General features: G+C 54.3%; 1 protein-coding gene across 6 annotated transcripts in view; it reads left to right on the plus strand.

Annotated features, from left to right (window-relative positions):
• The window catches only part of NCOA1 (nuclear receptor coactivator 1), a 186098-nt gene that overhangs the window by 145326 nt on the left and 18201 nt on the right, over positions 1-22571 (plus strand). For all 6 annotated transcript variants that reach the window (XM_071807177.1, XM_065834700.2, XM_071807179.1 and 3 more), the window contains exons 5-14: positions 2004-2098; positions 6060-6237; positions 7271-7450; positions 8790-8885; positions 10015-10155; positions 10904-11051; positions 12199-13546; positions 18316-18490; positions 20061-20246; positions 22129-22255. In XM_071807177.1, coding sequence (XP_071663278.1) covers positions 2004-2098; positions 6060-6237; positions 7271-7450; positions 8790-8885; positions 10015-10155; positions 10904-11051; positions 12199-13546; positions 18316-18490; positions 20061-20246; positions 22129-22255 — 2674 coding nt within the window. The remainder of the gene's footprint in view (positions 1-2003; positions 2099-6059; positions 6238-7270; positions 7451-8789; positions 8886-10014; positions 10156-10903; positions 11052-12198; positions 13547-18315; positions 18491-20060; positions 20247-22128; positions 22256-22571) is intronic.

The raw sequence follows: 22571 nt of genomic DNA on the forward strand, positions 1-22571 counted from the left end.
CTGTTCGTATTGCAGAGCAAAACATCACCGGAGCAAAAAGCATCTGCAATCTGAGGCGTCGCTGCTTTCCTCTCGCTCCGTAATGCATGATTAACGAAGCAGGTATCCTCTGCGTTAAGATTTAGCTCCCACCTGCCTCTTTCTGCTCATATTCTGCCCAAACTGCGTAATTAAGCAGTAATTAATCTTCTTTTTGCAAATACATCCATAGCCCCAGAGGCGTGCGCTTCCCAGACAACAGAGTTTGTTCTCACCCGTGTCCCGTGGCGATGGGGGCGCTGCTGTCCCTGTCACATCTGGAGAGGCGAAGGGGTTTTCCATGGCTGTGGATATGGAGGAGCAAACAAAACCTGGACAGGCTGGAGAGTTGGGTGGGAAAAATGTAATGAAATAGAACAAGGGCAAGTGTAGAGTCTTGAATGTGGGCAGGAACAACCCCAGGTTCCAGTGTAAGTTGGGGAATGAGCTATTAGAGAGCAGTGTAGGGGAAAGGGACCTGGGGGTCCTGGGGACAGCAGGGTGAGCATGAGCCAGCACTGGGCCCTTGTGGCCAGGAAGGCCAATGGTACCTGGGGTGGGTTAGAAGGGGGTGGTCAGTAGGTCAGAGAGGTTCTCCTGCCCCTCTGCTCTGCCCTGGGGAGACCACACCTGGAATCTTGTGTCCAGTTGTGGCCCCTCAGCTCCAGAAGGACAGGGAACTGCTGCAGAGAGTCCAGCGCAGCCACCAAGATGCTGAAGGGAGCGGAGCATCTCCCGTGTGAGGAAAGGCTGAGGGAGCTGGGGCTCTGGAGCTGGAGAAGAGGAGACTGAGGGGGAACTCATTCCTGGGGATCAATATGGAAAGGGGCAGTGTCAGGAGGATGGAGCCAGGCTCTTCTCGGTGACAACCAGTGACAGGACAAGGGGCAAGGGGTGCAAACTGGAACACAGGAGGTTCCACTGAAAGAGGAGAAGCAACTTGTTGGGGGTGAGGGTGTCAGAGCCTGGCCCAGGCTGCCCAGGGAGGTTGTGGAGTCTCCTTCTCTGCAGACATTCAAACCCGCCTGGACACCTTCCTGTGGAACCTCAGCTGGGTGTTCCTGCTCCATGGGGGGATTGCACTGGATGAGCTTTCCAGGTCCCTTCAACCCCTGGCATTCTGGGATTCTGTGAATCAGCCCTGAAACCCCAGCCACATCGTGGCTCCCTTGCCCGCAATCACCACCTTTCTCACATCCCACTTGACACCCGCCTTTGGCTGCTGGATTTACCCTGAATTCCTCGGAGAAGCTGCACAGCGTGGCTGGCGCCTTTCGGGGGACTGCAAGATAAATAACAGGGCCCTCTCTATGAGTTTTTGGGTTGTTTTGTTTGGTTTTTTTCCCCAAAGGGATCACTCAGCAATAAGAATTTTCCTCCAGCAGCATCAGTGTCGGGCGCTCTTTTCCCATCCCCAGCTGCCCAGCATCCACGATATTCCCCGTATATCACTTTTCGAGCTGCTTTCTGTTTCCTCCAGCAGGATCCCTTTGGCACTGCGTGTTCGCTGTGAATTCCTCCCAGCGGGTTTGTTTTTCACAAAGCGTTGTCCGAAAAGTTCCAGATCAAATATTGTAGCTCGCGCTAAACTGGATCTAGCGTTTCCTTTTCAAAATGTTGGATTTGGATGTCTTTCCACCTAAGATAGGTTTTTCCTTCCTGCTAGCGGTAGATGATGATTGAATGAGTGCTTTTATTTTATAATAACGAATAAATAGTTAGAAATGACATTTTATCTTCACGGGACTGAGGGATGAAATGCAAATGCTGGAGTTTTTTGGTGCACATCCCACATTGCCTCTTAGTATTTTAGAATCATAGAATCGCTTTGGTTGGACAAGACCTTTAAGAGCATTGAGTTCGATGTTAACCTCACGCTGTCAAGTCCACCTCTAAACCATGGCCCTAAAAATGTTATTATAGGCAATAAATCAGTAGTAAAGTGACTTTTTTGTTGCTAAACCATCCCTTTTCCTTTGCTACAGAGAAAGCGGCTGACGATGAAGTGCAGAAGTCCGACATCTCATCCAGCAGCCAAGGTGTGATTGAGAAGGAGTCTCTGGGACCTCTTCTCCTGGAGGTGGGTGCTCCAATGTTGTTGTTGATGCTCCAAGGTCCTGCTACTGCCCGAAGAAAGTGAAATACAGAGGAGGAAGGCAACGGGGATGGAGTTGGGATGCTCTAAACCCAGCTGCATCCCTGGCCTAAGTTGTAGGTAAACTGGTTCTAGTCCTTCGCATCAGCAAATGCGTTGGAAAGTGAGTCTTGATGGAACGTGGACTTGGTTAAGTCAAAGCTGCTCTGCCTAACTTCTTAATATCAGCATTAAAATACCAAGCTGCTTCTGGTTTGGAGGTGAGTTGAGTCTTGTGGTGAGTGGTGAGCAGATCTGGATCTTCCAGTGCTCTCAAAAATAGGGAGGATGAGGAGGGTGCTTCACATTTCTATTCGCATGAATAGATCAGAAAGAATCCTGTCTCAGGAGGAAGGTCCGAGTTGGACCCGATGGGGTATGGAGAAGGTTTTTATGTCGGGGTTTTATTATATCCAGGCCCCGGAGATAAACTTCAAATCCAAAACGGCTCAAGCGGTGATTTCACAAGAACAGAATCATCAGTTTCTCAGGGGGTGGTTGGGTTTGGGGGGCTGACGATCACCATCCCGCATCTGCCTTCTTGCCTTGAACCCACCTGAGAAAATTACACATTCACAACCCGAAAGGAAGTCACATCTGATTCATTTAATTAACTGTAAGAGCTTAATTGCTGACATGACACAGCCCGATGATTTACTCTGCGTTCTCTGGTGGGAGCCCAAGAGCTGGGAGGTAAAATGTGGCATCGTTTTTGAGACAGAAAACCAGGCTGGGTTTCAGGATACCCGGGGAGAGAGATTCCACCCCCCTGCATCCCATTTGTGGCCTCTTCTGCATCTCCAAAAGATGGAAAGGTCTCATTTGTGCAACGGCTGGAAAATGGGTGCTGGAAACATGTGGGTAGAGTTCAGGGGGAGATGGATACAGAGGTGCTGGGTTTAAAAGAGGCAAAAGAGTGCACTGTCAGCAAGTTTGCTGGTGACACCAAGCTGGGAGGAGTGGTGACACTGGAAGCTGTGCTGCCATCAGAGACCTGGACAGGCTGGAGAGCTGGGCGGGGAAAATGTAATGAAATAGAACAAGGGCAAGTGTAGAGTCTGGAATGTGGGCAGGAACAACCCCAGGTTCCAGTGTGAGTTGGGGAATGAGCTATTAGAGAGCAGTGTAGGGGAAAGGGAGCTGGGGGTCCTGGGGACAGCAGGGTGAGCATGAGCCAGCGCTGGGCCCTTGTGGCCAGGAAGGCCAATGGTACCTGGGGTGGGTTAGAAGGGGGTGGTCAGTAGGTCAGAGAGGTTCTCCTGCCCCTCTGCTCTGCCCTGGGGAGACCACCCCTGGAATCTTGTGTCCAGTTGTGGCCCCTCAGCTCCAGAAGGACAGGGAACTGCTGCAGAGAGTCCAGCGCAGCCACCAAGATGCTGAAGGGAGTGGAGCATCTCCCGTGTGAGGAAAGGCTGAGGGAGCTGGGGCTCTGGAGCTGGAGAAGAGGAGACTGAGGGGGGACTCATTCCTGGGGATCAATAGGGAAAGGGGGAGTGTCAGGAGGATGGAGCCAGGCTCTTCTCAGTGACAACAAATGGTAGGACAAGGGGTAATGGGTTTAAGCTGGAACCTAAGAGGTTCCACTTAAATTTGAGAAGAAACTTGTTTGGAGTGAGGGTGTCAGAGCCTGGCCCAGGCTGCCCAGGGAGGTTGTGGAGTCTCCTTCTCTGCAGACATTCAAACCCGCCTGGACCCCTTCCTGTGGAACCTCAGCTGGGTGTTCCTGCTCCGGGGGGATTGCACTGGATGAGCTTTCCAGGTCCCTTCCAACCCCTGACATTCTGGGATTCTGTGATTCTGTGAAAAATGCAGGAGGGGCTTAGAAATGAGGCTGGGAGGGCTTTAAGGAGTGAAGCAGGCATGGGAATATAAAGCGATGCAAGAGAAGAAGGCAGAACCTCAACAAAACACCAGGATTTGGGTTAAATTGGGAGAAATCATCCTACGAGAGCAGCGGCAGAGCCAATGAACCCATGAGAGGGAGCAGCATCCCTAAATCCACTGTAAAGCTGCCTGGTTTGCAGTGTGTTCTTGGGACACGTGCCTTTCCATCGCTGAAATGCTGAGCATCCTTCAGCCGGGTCGGTCCCCTCGTGTCCGTGTCCACATGCGGGAAGAGGTGGCTCGTTGTGGCCCTTGGGTGATGGGGAGTGAATTGAGGACAGTAGGACATGATAATAGAAACAACCCTGGAAAACGTGAGCTCTCGCTTCAAAAAACAAAAGGAGATTAATTAAATCAGCCAGCTCACAACTCCAAATTACCCTCCGTGCTTGGGCCGGGTATCGATGCGTTACTGCTCGGTCAATGCTGCTTTATAAACAACTCACCCTGTATTATGTGATTTAAACCCCGTGTTTAGATGATGTTTATTATCTATACAAGCCGAGGAATCATTTCTTAATCGTTCTCCTCCCGTGCGCTTGAGTCGCTGACCCCAACCCATGCGCGAAGCCCTTTGCGGATGCCAAGCCCTCGCCGAGTTTATTCTCCATGCCGATTGATTGCAATTAGTGGTTTCGCTGGTCCCCAATGGCTCCGCAGCCAAAAAAACACCCCCCAAGTGACTTCCAGCTCCTCCTGGGCTCAGGCGGGGTTTGCAGCCCCGGAAAAGCAGAGATGGAAAGGGCCGTTAAAAAGCATTTTGTTCATTTTTAGGAAGGTTTTTTGCCTCTTTGACTTGTTGTTCGGGCTTGACTTCCGTAACTAATTAAGCTGATGAGGTAATTGAATGGAATTTAATTTTAATAATTTAATGGTGTGCAAGTTGGATCCCCAGCGGCTGCCGCCTCTTCCCGGCTCCCCCAAAACCAGCATCACCTGGAGAAAAGGGTCCAAATGGGCTTTAAAATACACCCAGGGGCCTTTGATGTTTTGTGGGTGCCTGAAGAGCAAAGGCCGGTTGTCTTGGCAACGGCCGGGAATAAGGAAAATTGCCACCAATCTGCCAGAACCATTTTAACAAACGATTTCTTTCTTTTTTTCCTTCTCTTTTTTAAATGTTTCTTGCGCTTAAATGTTGCTCTACAGCAAAACCTGGGGGGGTTAGTTAGAAACTGCATTAAATAAAGTTCCATCGGAGCCCCCCGGGTATACGGGAGGATGGGGAGGTGAAGGTGATGCTGTGGGTACCAATTTTGGGCATCCCGAGTTTCTCCTGTCCCTGCATCATCTCTGAAATATGGCCTTGTTGGAGCATCACAGTCCATCGGAGCTCGCTGTCCATGAGCAGGATAAGTAGGAATTAGGCTCCAGAAAAACCAAATCTTGCTTGGATTAAACATTTGAGGTGCTTAGAAGAGCGTAAATCGTCGATCAGCCTTCCCAAGGGCTCAATGTGCGAGCGCTGGGCCCTACAGCTCTGAGTTTATTTTGCAGCACCAGAAAGCTCTGGAAGAAATCACCACCCCGTGCCACGGCGGTTAATTAAAAACCGTGATGGTGTCCTCGTTAAAGATCTCCCGGTGGTGTGTGGTTTGGTCTGGGTCGTGCTCGTCCTCCTCCATTCGATTCCAGGGCTGAATTTGCCACTCGCATCCTAAACGCATGAGAAAAAACCCAACAAACCAAACAAACCCCTCATTCTGCACCACGCGAAGGCTCCGTCATTCTTGGGCTGTAATTAAGCAAATCAAGCATATGCTTAATTTTAGTGCCTTGCCAAATGAGAGCCTTTCTGCCTGCTCTGGCCCTTGGCAGGGGATGGTTTCTGCTCCACTGGCACCATCCTTAGAGGCAGCAACGTCCTTAGCAGAGGAGGTTGCAGACTTGAAGACGTGTTCGAAGCATTTTGCTGTTATTTGATCACTGCTGGGACACGGAGCGGGGATGAAGCCAAGGTGTGCGAGGCAGAGGAAGGTTGTCCAGGGTCAAGGAGCGTCTTGACCTGGGTTTCTTCCCCTTGCAGGCCTTGGATGGCTTCTTCTTCGTCGTGAACCGCGAAGGGAGGATCGTCTTCGTCTCCGAGAACGTGACCAGCTACCTGGGTTACAACCAGGAGGAGCTGATGAACACCAGTGTCTACAGCATCCTGCACGTGGGGGATCACGCCGAGTTCGTCAAGAACTTGTTGCCCAAGTCTCTGGGTAAGAAAACGCTTGAGGTTGGTTTTTTTATCAGCTGGTGCTTGGAGAGCACTGTAAAAAATGCTCTTGTGTCTTCAGTGATGTTGGCCTTAGAGTGGTTTTTATATATATTATTTATATAGAATCATTTACATGGGAAAAGACTTTTAAGATCATCAAGTCCAACCATAACCCACCCCTGTCCCTGCCCCATGTCCTGAGAACCTCATGTCCGTCTGTCCAGCCCTCCAGGGATGGTGACTCCAGCACTGCCCTGGGCAGCCTGTTCCAATGCCCCACAGCCCTTTGGGGAAGAAATTGTTCCCCACATCCAACCTCAACCTCCCCTGATCCCTCATCCCCTCCCATCTTGGAAGAAACACAGAAGGGAGATGAGCCTTTAAGTTAAACTTAAAAATACAAGTTTTGCTGAAATTCACACTCATCTTCCTTCTGGGTAAATACAATGATGTCTTCAAACACCCAAATCTATTGGCACTCATCGGATTGAGCCTGTAGAGGTTCAGGCATCATCTTTTCCCTGTGGTTACCCGGTTTCAGGCTGTGTATTTTGCCTTTCCTTGGATGTTAGAAGCCCCTTGGCTCTTCTGGGAGAGCAGGTTGCATGAAAACTTGATAATCTGCTGGTGGGAAAATCATGTGGGTTGAAGATGGATATCCACAAAGATAACGTAGAGGGGTAGTGAAATCTTTCAGCTGGTGCCCAGAGGTTTTTGGAAAAGCCAGGTTATAGAAAAAAGGGGATAGATTTGCTGCTACAGTACTAAAAGCTCTCACTGCTGCTCCCCATCCTTATGGAGATGTTTAGCTGGACTTGCTGGAAAAGTGCCACGAGCATCATCTGAGGGGGGTTCAAGTACAACAGCAAGAGCCAGGAGCCCTCCTGGGCTCTGGAAGTGGCTCGGAGACCCCGTGCCTCAGTTTCCCTGCCCGTAAAATGGAGATGTTAGGACCTACCTCCTCAGAAAGTCACAGAGGGACGTGCGCATGGCACAGCTCCTAACAACCCTTCTTTTTCTCCTCCATCACCCAGTCAATGGAGTCCCTTGGCCCCAGGAAGCGACGCGGCGCAACAGCCACACGTTCAGCTGCAGGATGCTGATCCGGCCGCCCGACGAGCCGGGCACCGAGAACCAGGAGGCTCGACAGCGCTACGAGGTGATGCAGTGCTTCACCGTGTCCCAGCCCAAGTCCTTCAAGGAGGAGGGAGAAGGTAGGAGAGAGTGTCTGCTGCTCGTGAGATGGCGTTTGGGCAGGGGGGGCAGGAGGAGAGGTGGGATGGGAATCGTAGAATAGTTGGGGTTGAAGGGACCTTCAAAGCTCCCCCAGTGCCACCCCTGCCATGAGCAGGGACATCTTCACCAGCTCAGGTTGCTCAGAGCCCCGTCCAGCCTGGCCTGGGATGTCTCCAGGGATGGTTCAGCCACCACCTCTCTGCCCAACCTGGGCCAGGCTCTCACCACCCTCAGCACAAACAATTTCTGCATCATGTCCGGCCTGAATCTCCCTCCTTTAGTTTAAACCATCACAACAGGCCCTGCTCAAAAGTCTGTCCCCATCTTTCTTCTCGGCCCCTTTTAAGCACTGAAAGGCCGCACTAAGGTCTCCCCGAGCTTCTCTTCTCCAGCTGAACCCCCCAACTCTCTCAGCCTGTCCTCCCAGCAGAGCTGTTCCAGCCTCGGATCATTTCTGGGGCTCCTCTGGCCCCTCTCCAGCAGCTCCATGTGTGTCCTGTGCTGAGGACCCAGAGCTGGACCAGCACTGCAGGGGGGTCTCACCAGAGCGGAGCAGAGGGGCAGAATCCCCCCCCAAACCTGCTGCTCACGCTGCTGGGGACACAGCCCAGGACACGGGTGGTTTCTGGGCTGCCAGCGCACACGGCCGGGTCATGGCCAATGTCTCACCCAGCACCCCAAGTCCTTCTCCTGGGGCTGCTCCCCATCCCTGCATCCCCAGCCTAGACCGATACCGGGGCTGCCCCGACCCAGATGCAGGACCTTGCACTTGGCCAGACCACAGTGCTGCTCTCACGCTTTTGGGCTGGATCAGTTCCGTGCAGGCAGATGTCCGCAGGGATTTGAGACAGTCAGGGTTCCCTTGGCACTGTGGGGGCCGTTGCTTTCCTGCTAGTGCCCTGACAACTCTCCTTTTGGTGTCCCAGCTATTATTTTTCCAGCGCATTAGCTGGATTAATCCATTGCGGTTTACCCAAGAGATCATGACTGGAAGGAATAAATTATGGTATTTTATGACCAAATCCTTTGCCCGAAGCCGACAGTTGCTGGCTTTTAGTACTGACTTTTATTGTACAATGCTGCCAGATCTGAGAAGCCTTTACAATTAATTTCTCCAAGCGCTGGAAACCTCTTTTCCAGCAAATTTTATAGAGTTTAGACAGAGCATATTTGCTTTGAAGGGCTCAGGGTAAACTCTGCCAGGGCAGGATGTGGCAATCAAGCCCAGCAGTGGTATTTAAATTAGAATTTTTAATTGCAAGTGGTGGTTGTAGTGTCTGATTTTCATATTCTTCGTCCCTTCTCCTACTTTGGCAGATTTCCAGTCGTGTCTGATATGCATTGCGAGACGATTACCTCGACCGGCGGCCGTCGGCCCTTCCGAATCCTTCATGACCAAGCAAGACACCACAGGTAACGTCCCAGTGATACCGGGGGGTCCTGGCTCCGGAGGATTTGTTGTGTTGGGGTGGGGATGGGTCAGTGGTGCAGGACCCCAGAGCGTGAGCGTGGTCCTGTCCTTTGCGAATGGACCGATGGAGTTGACACCTCAGCTGGAGACACCTCAACCGATCCAGGAACACCAGAGCCATGTCCTGCAGCCAAGCCCTCTCTGCTCCCTTGGGTTTCGGGGCTGTCGAGGTTGCTGGTTGGTGGGAATGAAACAGTTGCCACCTTAAAATCATGGAATCACAGGATGGTTTGAGTTGAAGGGACTTTCAAAGCTCATCCTGTCCAACCCCTGCCATGAGCAGGGACATCTTCAGCAGCTCAGGTTGCTCAGAGCCCCGTCCAGCCTGGCCTGGGATGTCTCCAGGGATGGTTCATCCACCACCTCTCTGGCCAACCTGGGCCAGGCTCTCACCACCCTCAGGGGCAACAATTTCCTCCTCATGTCTAACCTTGGTCTCCCTGAACATTTTGGATTGAGTTTGCTCTCATTCAAATATTGCTTCGTAGCCACCCTGGTGACCATCTTCCTGGTGGTTAATCATCTGGACTTCCCTGCAGCCTGAAAATCCTCAGTGAATGTTTTCTCTGCCCGCTGCTCCCTGCCCGTGGCTGTAAAACAGCCGGCAAAGCTGCCTGGGGTTTCATTTCCAACCATGTCATGGCTGGACTCAATGATCCTGAGGGTCTCTTCCAACTGAAAGGATTCTAGGATTCTCTTTCGAGGGAAGAGCAGGTGGCAGGTCCTGCTCGTAGGATCTCCTTGGTGTGGGCAGGGTGGCTGGAGGGTGTCCCACCAGGTGAGGGGTGTGAATCTGGGGACCCAAGATCTGAAATAACGAGGGTCCCTTCACAATGAAGTTCTTCTTGTTGGGTTTCGTGTCTGCTTTGCCTGGCCAAGGTTTGCCTAGAGGTCAGTGCACAACCCAGAGTAAACTCCTTGAACCTCCACCTCCTCCTGGAGGACATCCTGGTGTCCTCCTGCAGCTGTTGCCTGACACCAAAGAGGACCTGGCTTCATTTCCCACATTTACAGACCTATTTCTGCTGATGGACTGTGCCTGAGTAACGTGGCTTCTCTCTCTCTGCCCAGGTAAAATCATCTCCATCGACACCAGTTCCCTGCGAGCCGCCGGCAGGACGGGCTGGGAGGATTTGGTGCGGAAATGCATCTACGCTTTCTTCCAGCCGCAGGGCAGAGAGCCGTCCTACGCCAAGCAGCTCTTTCAAGAAGGTAACTGGGCTCCTCTTCCCACCAGAGCGTGGTCCTCCTTGTCGAATAAATGCTTTCTGGAATCATGGATGCTGCGATAATAACACAAAACGCCAAAGGGAGAGGAGAAAAGGCTGAGTGACGCTGGAGGGGCTCCTCTCGCCTTTCAGGAAATACAGAATTGAGACAAATATGAGCTAAATATGATTTTACGTTTCTTTTCACATGCCATCCGCAAACGCCATCCCAGTGTTTAAGCAGAAGCAGCAGCATCTCTTTTGTGAGCATCTTTGTTAACTCTTTGATGAGCATCTTTGCTCTGTTGATGAGGATTCTCAGGACAGGGAGGTGGGAAAGGCAGGAGCAGGAGGTCGCTGAGCCTCCGGAGAGCTGGGGTTACATCCTGCTGCACCCTCCCAGCCGGGCTGGGGTTCACCAGCTTGGACATTCTGCGCTGGTGGTGGCCCCTTCAGAAACTCTGAGCACTCAAGGATGGCGCTGGGTGGGTTTAGATTTGGAATTTGGAGCTGGAGAAGCAGCTGGGAGGATTTTGGTGCCACTGTGGTTGTTCGTAACCCTCTTATTTTCTGCATCTCTGGGGTTGGCACACATGCAGCGTGCGCTTTTGTTTGCTGGGTAGGTGGTTGTCCCAGGCAGGTTTTCCCTCTTCTCTGCTCCCTCCATCCTCATCTTGGTACTTTTAGGGTGTTGTGGGTTCTGTCTTGAGTTTCTAAGGGGGAATCGATGTGTTTTTGGTTGTCTCCTCCAGTGATGACACGCGGCACGGCCTTCAGCCCCTCGTACCGATTCACCCTGAGCGACGGGACGGTGCTCAGCGCCCACACCAAGTGTAAGCTCTGCTACCCCACCAGCCCAGAGATGCAGCCCTACATCATGGGCATCCACGTCATTGACAGGTACGTCCCCACCCCACCGCTCCAGAGCCGTGTCAGCGTGATCCAGGAATCAAAGTGTCCCTTAGGATGTAGAGGAAACGGCCTCAAGTTGCGCCAGGGGAGGTTGAGGTTGGATCTGGGAACAATTTCTTCCCCAAAGGGCTGTGGGGCACTGGAACAGGCTGCCCAGGGCAGTGCTGGAGTCACCAGCCCTGGAGGGCTGGACAGACGGACATGAGGTTCTCAGGACATGGGGCAGTGCCAGGGGTGGGTAATGGTTGGACTCAACGATCTTGAGGGTCTTTTCCAACCAAACTGATTCTGTGATTCCCTACAGCGGAAGGAGGACCCACGAGTGGTCTGTGATGCTGGTTTGGAGGTGTGATCCCCATGAGGAATCTGAGGCTGAGCGCCAGAGCTCTGTTGCTCTTGATTATTCTTATTTCGCAAAGAGGTGGCCCCAGGAGTTCAGGTGGAGGTTTATAGACGTGCTTCAGATTTCTGCCTTGCCCTGGAGAACTTCAGATATTTGGGGAGGTAGAGGCTCTGACAAACCGGCAGGACAGGGAGAGCTGAGGCTGCGGAGCTGGGCTGTGCTGCAGAAACACGAGGGGGCTGGGGGAGGAGGATGCTGCAGAGCATGGTCTTCCTCCAGCCCTGGGGGAACGATGGACCCAGCAGGGTGATGCCTTTGGGGTTTACCCGGGGAGCAGCTGTGATCATGAGCAGCCTCGTGTTTCTGAGGAGATGCTAAAGCTGCTGTAGCCCATCCATGGGGCTGCAATGCATCCTGAAGGGCTGGTGGAGATGGGAAGGCTGAGACCACCAGAGCTTGTGCCCTGCTGCTCTCCAGCCTTCAGAGCTCTGCAGCATGGCCAGACTGAAGAAGTTTTTCACACTGAGGATGGTGAGAGCCCAGGTACCCAGAGAGGTGGTGGATGAACCATCCCTGGAGACATCCCAGGCCAGGCTGGACGGGGCTCTGAGCAACCTGAGCTGGTGAAGATGTCCCTGTCATGGCAGGGGTGGCACTGGATGGGCTTTGGAGGTCCCTTCAACCCAAACCATCCTGTGATTCTATGGACAGGGGGGCAGGAGCTGCCTGAGTGACACTGAAGGTTTGGGCAAAGCATCTTGTGACGTTTCCTCTCCTTCTCCTCTCCCGCAGGGATCACGGCATGCTGTCACCCCAGGAGAACACTAACTCCGCCATGTCCCTTCCCCGGGTCAGCCCCTCGCTGAACCCCAGCATCTCCCCGGGCCAAGGCATGGCCCTGCCGCCCTCCATCCCTCCTTCCAACGGCAGCATGTTGGCCACCAACGTCAACCAGCAGCCAGGCGCCGGCCTCCACAACAACAGCAACTCCAGCACCAGCCAAACCAACTTTGGGTGTTCACCTGGGAACCAGATGGGAGCCAACGTTGCCTTAAGCCAGGGACAAGCCGGTCCCCAGAACAGTAACCACACGTTGAACCTCAACAGCTCCCCCATGAACAGCCCGGGGATCACCCCACCGCAGTTCATGTCCCCAAGGCATCGAGTCAGCCCGGGGCTGGTGCCCAGACCCCGCGTGCCCGGCAATCCCTTCTCGCCCACCATGCCCACCATGCACTCTCCCGTGGGCATGGCCAACAGCGGCAGCGGGGCCGGCGGTGCCACCGGTGCCGCCAGATCCTTTCCCGGCGGCCCCATGAATTCCATGCAGGGCTTGGCCGAAGGTCCCAGCACCCCGGTGGGCTACTCCACACCACCCCCTGTGCTGAGACAGCTCAGCTCGCAGAGCTCGCCCGGCCGCCTCGCCATGCAGCCCATGAAAGCCGAGTCCAAGGACAGCAAGGAGATCGCCTCCATCCTCAGCGAGATGATCCAGTCGGACGGTGGGGCGGGGGACAGCAAACCGCTGGACTCGGGCATGCTGCATGCCAATGACAGGCTCTCAGAAGGGGACAACAAATGCTCCCAAGCCACCAGCCACAAGCTGGTCCAGCTTCTGGCCAGCACGGCGGAGCAGCAGCTTCGACATGTCGACGCGGACACGAGTTGCAAAGATTCGTTGGCCTGCGCGGGCACCGGTGGCACCTTGGCCTCCGGAAACCCTCCCAGCAGCACCTGCCCTTCCTCCCACAGCTCCCTGACCGAGCGGCACAAGATCTTGCACAGACTCCTTCAGGAGGGCAGCCCTTCGGACATCACCACCCTGGGCATGGAGCATGAGAAGAAGGAGAGCACCCCGAACCCCACCACCACCCCCGCGGCTCCCAGCCAGCTGCCGGGAACCTCGGACATCAAACTGGAGCCGGACACGCTGAAGAAGAAAGACGCCAAGGATCATCAGCTCCTGAGGTATCTGCTGGACAAGGATGAGAAGGAACTTGCTGCAGCCCCAGCGCTGAGCCTGGACGACGTGAAGGTGAAGGTGGAGAAGACGGAGCAGATGGAACCCTGTAACACAGCCCCGGGTCCGCTCGCCAAACCTCCTGCCACGGAGGAGGTCAAGCTGGAGACGCAGGGCCAGGTGAGTGCGCCCATCCGTGTCCGTGCTGGTGGGATGCTCTTGACAAGTTGGGTTTTGGGGGCAAGTTCTTCCAAATCTGCTGGCGTGGGCTCTCCACAGCAAGGTGGCGGGGCTGGGAGAAGTGTGGGGAGATGTTGTGTGGCTGCCACAACTTGGTGTGTTGGTGCCATCTTCTCCAGAACTGGTGCCACCTTCTCCAGTGCTGGTGCCACCTCCTCCAGCATTACTGCCACCTTCTCCAGCGCTGATGCCACCTCCTCCAGCACTGGTGCCACCTTCCCCAGCACTGGTGCCACCTTCTCCAGTACTCGTGCCACCTCCTCCAGTGCTGGTGCCACCTCCTCCAGTGCTGGTGCCACCTTCACCAGTGCTGGTGACACCTCCTCCAGTGCTGCTGCCACCTTCTCCAGCACTGGTGCCACCTTCTCCGGTGCTGGTGCCACCTCCTCCAGTGCTGGTGCCACCTTCTCCAATGCTAGTGCCACCTCCTCCAGCATTAGTGCCACCTTCTCCAGTGCTGGTGTCACCCTCCCCAGCACTGGTGCCACCTTCTCCAGTGCTCATGCCACCTCCTCCAGTGCTGGTGCCACCTTCACCAGTGCTGGTGACACCTCCTCCAGTGCTGCTGCCACCTTCTCCAGCACTGGTGCCACCTTCTCCGGTGCTGGTGCCACCTCCTCCAGTGCTGGTGCCACCTTCTCCAATGCTAGTGCCACCTCCTCCAGCATTAGTGCCACCTTCTCCAGTGCTGGTGTCACCCTCCCCAGCACTGGTGCCACCTTCTCCAGCGCTGGTGCCACCTTCTCCAGCACTGGTGCCACCTTCTCCAGTGCTTGTGCCACCTCCTCCAGTGCTTGTGCCACCTCCTCCAGTGCTGGTGCCACCTTCCCCAGCACTGGTGCCACCTTCCTCAGCACTGATGCCACCTTCTCCAGTGCTGGTGCCACCTCCTCCAGTGCTGGTGCCACCTTCCCCAGCACTGGTGCCACCTCCTCCAGTGCTGGTGCCACCTTTTCCAGTGCTGGTGCCACCTTCCCCAGCACTGGTGCCACCTTCCTCAGCACTGATGCCACCTTCTCCAGTGCTGGTGCCACCTCCTCCAGTGCTGGTGCCACCTTCTCCAGCACCGGTGCCACCTTCCCCAGTATTGGTGCCACCTCCTCCAGCATTAGCGCCACCTTCTCCAGCACTGCTGTCCCCTCTTGTCCAGATGCTTCATGTTTTGGTAGCTCAGCCCTTCAAGGTGATGTTGGGAAGAGCGTTAGGGAGCTGCATAAAACTGAGAAAGAAGCACAGCACATCACTGCAGGAGGTGGTTTGAGTGAGGAGAAGACCACGCGCGCGTTGCCATGCGAAAAGGTTCTTAATTCTGCATCTCTGGGCACATTCAGGCCTCGTGTCCCAGGGAATTTTCAATCCCTTGCCCTCTTGTTGGCTGCGATTAGCAATTATACGGGCCTTTTAGTTCTCCTAAAAGTATTATTAAATTGAATAATCCGGTGACAGATCTCTGCAATAGAGATTTGGGGGTATAAATATTCATTACACGCCGCTATGAATAGAAGAGATTTCTTATTTTTGAAAGCCAGGGGAGATGGTAACACGGATAAGGCTGCTTAATCCTTTTTAAGCAAAGAGAAGAGAGCGGCTGACATGAAGAGCGGGGCTGATCGCCGCTTACGGACTGCGGCAAATACGGCTTTGGAGATCGGGGATGAATAACGGAGCTGGGAGAGCCTGGGGTGACAAACACACAATAAGGCTCTTAATAAGGTTAAGGGCTCAGTTGGCTTGGGAGCCGCAGTCGGTTATTCTATAGGCGAGAGGGAATCGCACTTGTTATCTTTCTCTAATGTACTTTCCTGGTGTCATTGGCTGGACGGTGTGACCTCCCCATCACCTCCCATGTGAGATCCATCATCATGGGGAGCGGCTGAGGGACCTGGGGGTTCAGCTGGAGAACAGGAGCTGAGGGGAGACCTTCTGATCTCTGAACTGCCTGAAAGGAGCTTGGAGCCAGGGGGGTCGGGCTCTGCTCCCCAGGAACAAGCGCCAGGAGCAGAGGAAATGGCCTCAAGTTGCACCAGGGGTGGTTGAGGTTGGATGTGGGAACAATTTCTTCCCCAAAGGGCTGTGGGGCATTGGAACAGGCTGCCCAGGGCAGTGCTGGAGTCACCATCCCTGGAGGGCTGGACAGACGGACATGAGGTTCTCAGGACACGGTGCAGTGCCAGGGGTGGGGAACAGTTGGACTCAATGATCTTGAGGGTCTTTTCCAAGCAAAGTGATTCTGTGATCTGGATTGACATAAATTGTCTCTGGATGAGAAAAACTCAAAGTAAAACTTGCTTATTTTGGGAGGCACGTTGGAGCTTGCTGGTGCGGAGTGAACAGGCCCATAGAGCTGGGTACCCACCACAATGCTCCTGCAGAAGGAGCATCCTGCGGGGATTCAGGCCGGACGTGATGCAGAAATTGTTTGTGCTGAGGGTGGTGAGAGCCTGGCCCAGGTTGGGCAGAGAGGTGGTGGCTGAACCATCCCTGGAGACATCCCAGGCCAGGCTGGACGGGGCTCTGAGCAACCTGAGCTGCTGAAGATGTCCCTGCTCATGGCAGGGGTGCCACTGGGGGAGCTTTAAATGTCCCTTCAACCCAAACCATCCTGTGATTCTGTGATTTGCTGAGCATCAGTGCTGCTTCCTCCAGAGAGGCCAGAAAGCCCTATTAATTTAACGAGGCTGTGTGATCTAATTGTGCTGTGCCCGCACACAGGCGCGGAGCTGGGCCGGCTCCAGCCTGGCCGTGTTCATCAGCCCCTCTCCTGCGCTGCTGGAAGCAGCTGAGCATTTTTAGGCTCCTCCGTGGCTTTTCAGTTCCAAATATCCCTCCCCCGGCAGCTGGAGAGCATCAGGATTATTTGCTGGAACGTACCGAGCGCTTCCAAAGAGTTAAGAAAAGAGCCTGGAGAGGGTTTTGCGGAGTCTTAAAATGGCTTTTCTGAGGAGCGAACAAGCCTTTGCTGCTCAGCAGCTCAGGACTGAGTTGCATTTCCACGTGTTTTCTGTTAGAGGCTCCTCTGGTGGGGAGGGGGAGCTGCCGTTTCTAATAAGTTTTCTTATTTTAAGCATCAAAATAGCAATTAGGAGCGACACGAGTTGTGGGGCGAGCTCTTCAGCCTCGAAGGAATTATTTTCTCTCTGGATTTATCATATGGAATCACCCCAGGTTTGCTCGGAGCCACCTGTTAGTGGGTTGAGAACAAAGAATATTTAGGTAAGGCTTAGAAAAGAGCGAATAGGAATTGCAGGAGTTAAAAAAAAATGAAAGGAAGATTTGAATGACCTGAAGTTCGCAATAAAATAATGGGATTATTTAATTTGTGCAAGGATTTTGATGCCCAAGCGGCTCAGGAGGAGAGTTATCCCCATCCGCGGGCAGGTCCAGCCAGGGATGAAGGTTTGCTGGGTGAGCATCTGCATCCTCCTCCCCGAGCTGATTTCACACGTGGGGCGTCCACGAGCCGGCTGGGCAAGGGATGAAAGGCGGAGATGTTGTCCCTTGATTTGCCTTTGGGTTGTTCCTTGTTTTGGAACCTTGTTTGTCCCGGGAGCTGAAGGTTTGGGAAGAAGCTGCCCAGGAATACTCAGCCACCCCATGTCCCTGTAGAATCATAGAACCATATCAGTTGGAAGAGACCCTCAGGGTCACCAAGTCAAACCAGAACCCAACTCTAGCACTAACCCATGTCCAGGGATGGTGACTCCAGCACTGCCCTGGGCAGCCTGTTCCAATGCCCCACAGCCCTTTGGGGAAGAAATTGTTCCCCACATCCAACCTCAACCTCCCCTGGTGCAACTTGAGGCCGTTTCCTCTCGTCCTATCAACCTCTCCATCCTTCACAAACCCAACAAGCAACAAAAGAGCTTCACTGCTCCCATTTTAACTCCACTTAATGTCCATTTTGGGTGCCTGCAGCTGCCTCGGTGCCCTCCTTCTCCCTCTGCCTCCAAAATAACCTGCAGGAAGAGATGAACTTGAGGAGATGCATTCCTGCCGTATCGTGGATGTCGCCCCTTTGCTTCGGTTCTCTTTGCTTTGCAAACTTGAGCTTTAAAGGAATTCTGCTTGGTGGAGAAATTACACTATTTGGAAGAGCTTTTTTACCTCAAGCCCATTCTCTCAGCCCCTTTCATCCCAACCTGCTGCTTTACCAGTGCAAATCCCTTTCCCAGGAGCTTTCCCATTTATCCGGGTCCCCGGCTATAACATCTACGTTTCCACTCGTGGTGCTGACAACGGCTGGAAAAGCTGGATGATATTTTGATCCACCATTGAGGGGAATCACACACCCCAGACCAACATCCATTTTGGACACTCATTCCAAAAAGCCACTTCTATTTCTTAGGAAAGACCAATTCTTTATTATTATAATTTCCGCGAATGTATATTAACAAAGCAAATTATCTCTCGTTTAAACAGCTGGAGGTTGTGCGTACCATTAATAATTACGCTAATTGCAGCACACAGGCATCTCGGAGCTGCCGCTGAGGACCAGGCTCCGGGGTGGGGACCTGTGAACAGGGGGACGGTCCTTGTCCCCCCAGGGTCTGCGTGTGGCCGGGCAGGGGACACGGGGCTGGTTCCCTCTCCACGTGAGATGCGAAGGGCTGGGGGAGCAGCACTGGGGGCTACATGGATGCGAAAGCAGCGCTCGGTCTCGCATTTGGGCTCAATCACCCACCCGTGATTTATTTTCTTTCCTTCCGTAGTTTGCTGCCGAACTGGAGCAGCTGGACCAGCTCCTGCCCTCGCTGGAGAAGGCGGCGCAGCTGCCCGGCTTGTGCGGAGCAGACAGGAACGAGAGTGGCGTGGCCGTCAAACCGGAGATGCTGGCGGCCCCCCTGCCGCCCAGCGCCACCGCCAGAGCCCCCGCGGGACTCAACCGTACGTGTCCGTCCCCAGGGAATCGTCCCCAAAGCGGGTCCATGCCGGGGGTGGGAGGGGAGGGTCTCCTCCATCACCGGCTCTGCTGGGGCAGCGCCAGCCTGGATCTGGCCACAGTGATCATAGAATCATTTTGGTTGGAAAAGACCCTCAAGATCATCCAGTTCAACTGTTCCCCCACCCCTGTCCCTGCCCCATGTCACTGAGAACCTCATCTCCATCTTTCCAACCCTCCAGGGATGGTGACTCCAGCACTGCCCTGGGCAGCCTGTTCCAATGCCCCACAGCCCTTTGGGGAAGAAATTGTTCCCACATCCAACCTCAACCTCCCCTGGTGCAAACTGAGGTCGTTTCCTCTGCGTTTTGCCCAGAGGGGTTGGGGAGCCGTGCTGTGCCTCCCCACTTCGGGGCCACATCAGGGAGGTGACAAAGAGCTGTCAGCCCCGTCTCTGTAGCCATGAACCAATTCAGCCATCACCTCCGAGCTGAACCCATCACGAGGTTTATCGCTCGAGCCTCACAGCTCCTCACCAAGGAGACACTTGTCCCAGGGCTGGCATAGTTGGCACCTTCAGCAGCGGGGACACTCGTCATGCCGCCACATAATTAAAAGCGGGGCTGATCGCCTTCAGAGCAAAAGGAATCCCACATCCAAATTAGAGTGGGGAGGAAGGCGAGCACGGTTGAAACACCAGCTGTTGCTCTCCTGGGTTACAGGGTCCAAAATAGCAATTACCACCCAGGAGTTCCACCACGAGCCTTGCTGAAGGTGCTGCCATTGGGTTTCACTCATGTGGGGGCAGTAAGGCGCCCCTGAGCTGTGCCCTGAGGGTTTAGGGGTGCTGCTGGCTGGGAGAGAGGTGGCCAACAGCCGTGGCCCGTGGCCACCAGTTTGCAAAGCTGCCTCTTCCATTTGTTTTGCAGTTCAACGGGAGCATTTGAGACGTGCTCCCTGATGGCAAACTGCAGCTGAGCCTGCAAAAAACCCTATCGAAATCAACAGGAGAATAACGCCAGGCCTAATGACATGGTTTTAGTTGATTTAAAGCCAGCAGGTGAGAGCTGCCCATGGGGGAAGCAGCACTGCTGAGCCTCCCCCAGAGCTGCCAGGTTACGGGGGACACGGCTCCTGCGCTGGGGTCACCCCAGAGAAAGCAGAGCCTGCTTGATGTGGCCTTTAATACACCCAGCTGATTAATTATTCTGCCCAGCTGATTATTTTAAGCTGCAGCTACTGGGCTGTGGGTGCCAGCCCAGCTTCTGGCTCCCTTTACCCTCCACACAACAGGCAGGAGCTGCAGTGCTGCCCAGGGGCTGTTGTCACCGTCACCTATTGCACGTGATGCTGCCCCAGGGTGGCTGTAGGTGACCGAGCCACACATGGGACCGAGCTCTCAGCTTCAGGCGAGGTGACATCCCACCGTGACCCCCTTCTTGCCCTCCAAACTTCCCGACATCAGCTCTCCTCCCCAATCCGCCGAGCACCGGTGATCTCGCAACGAGCCTTGGGGAGACACCTGACTTGTGCTTTTTCTTCTTCCTTTTTTGAAATAATGGAATGAATCTGCAGCGATGAGCAGCGGGCAGGGCGTGCAGGCTGGTCGGACGCCCTTTGAGTTCTGCGACCCCCTGGAGCCAGCGCAGCTGAGGCCGGTTCCTTGTCCCACCAGCAATGGCAGCAGCCCGCACGCCCGCGGGCCGGCGCAGCAGGGCAGGGGCACCGTCACGGCTCCCAACCCCTTCCCACCCGACACAGGTACGTACGGACATGGGCACGCGCTCCTTGACACCTTTTCTGGGTTACGCTGAGGCTTTCCAGGGAGTCCCACGGGTGAAAAGAGGTGGCAAAGTGGAGCTGGAGCATCCCTGTTCACCAGCAGCGAGTTCCCAAGCTGTGCGCGTCCACAGAATTAGAGAACTATAGAATCATTTTGGCTGGAAAAGACCCTCAAGGTCTTTGAGTCCAACTGTTACCCCACCCCTGGCACTGCCCCATGTCCCTGAGAACCTCCTGTCCGTCTGTCCAGCCCTCCAGGGATGGTGACTCCAGCACTGCCCTGGGCAGCCTGTTCCAATGCCCCACAGCCCTTTGGGGAAGAAATTGTTCCCAGATCCAACCTCAGCCTCCCCTGGCGCAACTTGAGGCCGTTTCCTCTGCTCCTGGCGCTTGTTCCTGGGGAGCAGAGCCCGACCCCCCTGGCTCCAAGCTCCTTTCAGGCAGTTCAGAGATCAGAAGGTCTCCCCTCAGCTCCTGTTCTCCAGCTGAACCCCCCAGGTCCCCCAGCCGCTCCCATCACACTTGTGCTCCAGCCCCTCACCAGCTCCGTTCCCTTCTCTCCACTCGCTCCAGCACCTCAAGCCCTTTCTTGGTGTGAGGGGCCCAGAACTGCCCCAGGATTGGAGGTTTGGTTGCCTCAGAGGGCCACCCACTCCCCAATAAATGATGCTCTGCCTGGGACAATCCACCATCTTCAGCATCAATGAGCCTGGGGACTGTTTTTGGGCAAGACGAGGAAGGACTGGGGACAAGCTGCAGTGTGACTGTGCCACGAGCTGCTGCTGGCACCGCCGCTATCCCGGTATCCGCCTGTTGCCGAGCAACCTTATGGCTTTTTTTAAGAGATGTCGAGAAACGGAGGAGTGCTCAGCAGGAGCTGCCATGCCAGAGCGTGCACTGGGATGCTCAGCATCCTTGAGCTGGACCTTCCTCCCCTCCGGGACCTTATTTTCTGGTTTTTAAAACCAACCCCACGCTCCGGGTGGCACGTGAAGCTGGGGGCTCCTTGTGACAACAGCGAAGACACCGAGCACTGGGCAACCACAGGCGTTTTCAAGCAAATAACATCTTTTATTGGGAAAAGAATCAGCACAGCTGAGCTTGGTTAGAAGAAGAGAGATTTTCATCCTCAGCAACCGCCTCCATCAGTATTTCTGTTAGAAACTCGGGGTTTTTGGCAAAGGGGCGGCCACCGGTTGCACATCCCAATGTGGCACCACCACCCTGGCCAGAAATGTGCTGACCCCTCCGGTTTGCACCTCAGGCTGCGTCACCCAAGGTGCCGTTTGATCTTCGGTCCCGATTCCTTTTGCAAATGGGATGACGTAAAGTCTCCAGCCTCATAAATCTCCGGCCGGCACTTGGCCTCCAAGTTCTGCTACAACTTAATTTAATTGCGTTGGCTCTTTTCCCCGTGCAAATTAACTTTCCTCCAGAAGAGAGGCAGGAGATGCTAACGGGTGCGGGCTTTGGGTTTTAAGCTAAAATCTTGAGTAGTAACAAATTGCTTTCAAGAAGAAACCCTCTAACTTGACTAAATTTTGAAACTCTTGCTAGAAATGTGCTGAAAAGGGAAACTTTTTAATAGCGTTTGCATATAGAGAGCATACAGGGTCGTGCGTAGCTGCTGCGTGTGCGTTACCTGCCTAGATTTTCACCCAGAATTTCGTGCTTATAATTAATGGTTGGGAAACCACACCTGCTATTGGTAACTTTGGGTTGGAAAGAGCTGGGAGTGGTGAATCTTGGCGTCCCTTTTGGGGGTGTTTTAGGACACCGCTGGCATCCCGTTGTTCCGAGCTTGCCCGCTGACCCCGGCAGCACTAATATTTCCTCCCCTTGTCCCGCTTTTGCCCCCTAGGAATGCCGGAGCTGGAGATGGGGGTGCCGGATCACCAGTTCGGACAGCCGGGAATGGGGGAGCAGATGCCCTGGCCGGATAACGGCATGGCAGCCATGAACCGGGGCGCCATGAGCAAACCTGAAGAGTAAGTACGGCAGGGCTGGCGCCTTCCCCACCTCTGCCGAGAGAACATCGGGGTGTCCTCGCAAGACCTGCCTGGCTCATAGAATCATAGAATGAAAGGGACTGGAAAGGGCCCTGGAAAGCTCATCCAGTGCAATCCCCCCATGGAGCAGGAACACCCAGCTGAGGTTCCACAGGAAGGTGTCCAGGCGGGTTTGAATGTCTGCAGAGAAGGAGACTCCACAACCTCCCTGGGCAGCCTGGGCCAGGCTCTGTTACCCTCAATGAGAAGAAGTTTCTTCTCAAGTTTAAGTGGAACCTCTTGTGTTCCAGTTTGC

The sequence above is a fragment of the Patagioenas fasciata genome, chromosome 3, assembly GCF_037038585.1.
Source record: "Patagioenas fasciata isolate bPatFas1 chromosome 3, bPatFas1.hap1, whole genome shotgun sequence".
Classification (NCBI taxonomy): Eukaryota; Metazoa; Chordata; class Aves; order Columbiformes; family Columbidae; genus Patagioenas; species Patagioenas fasciata.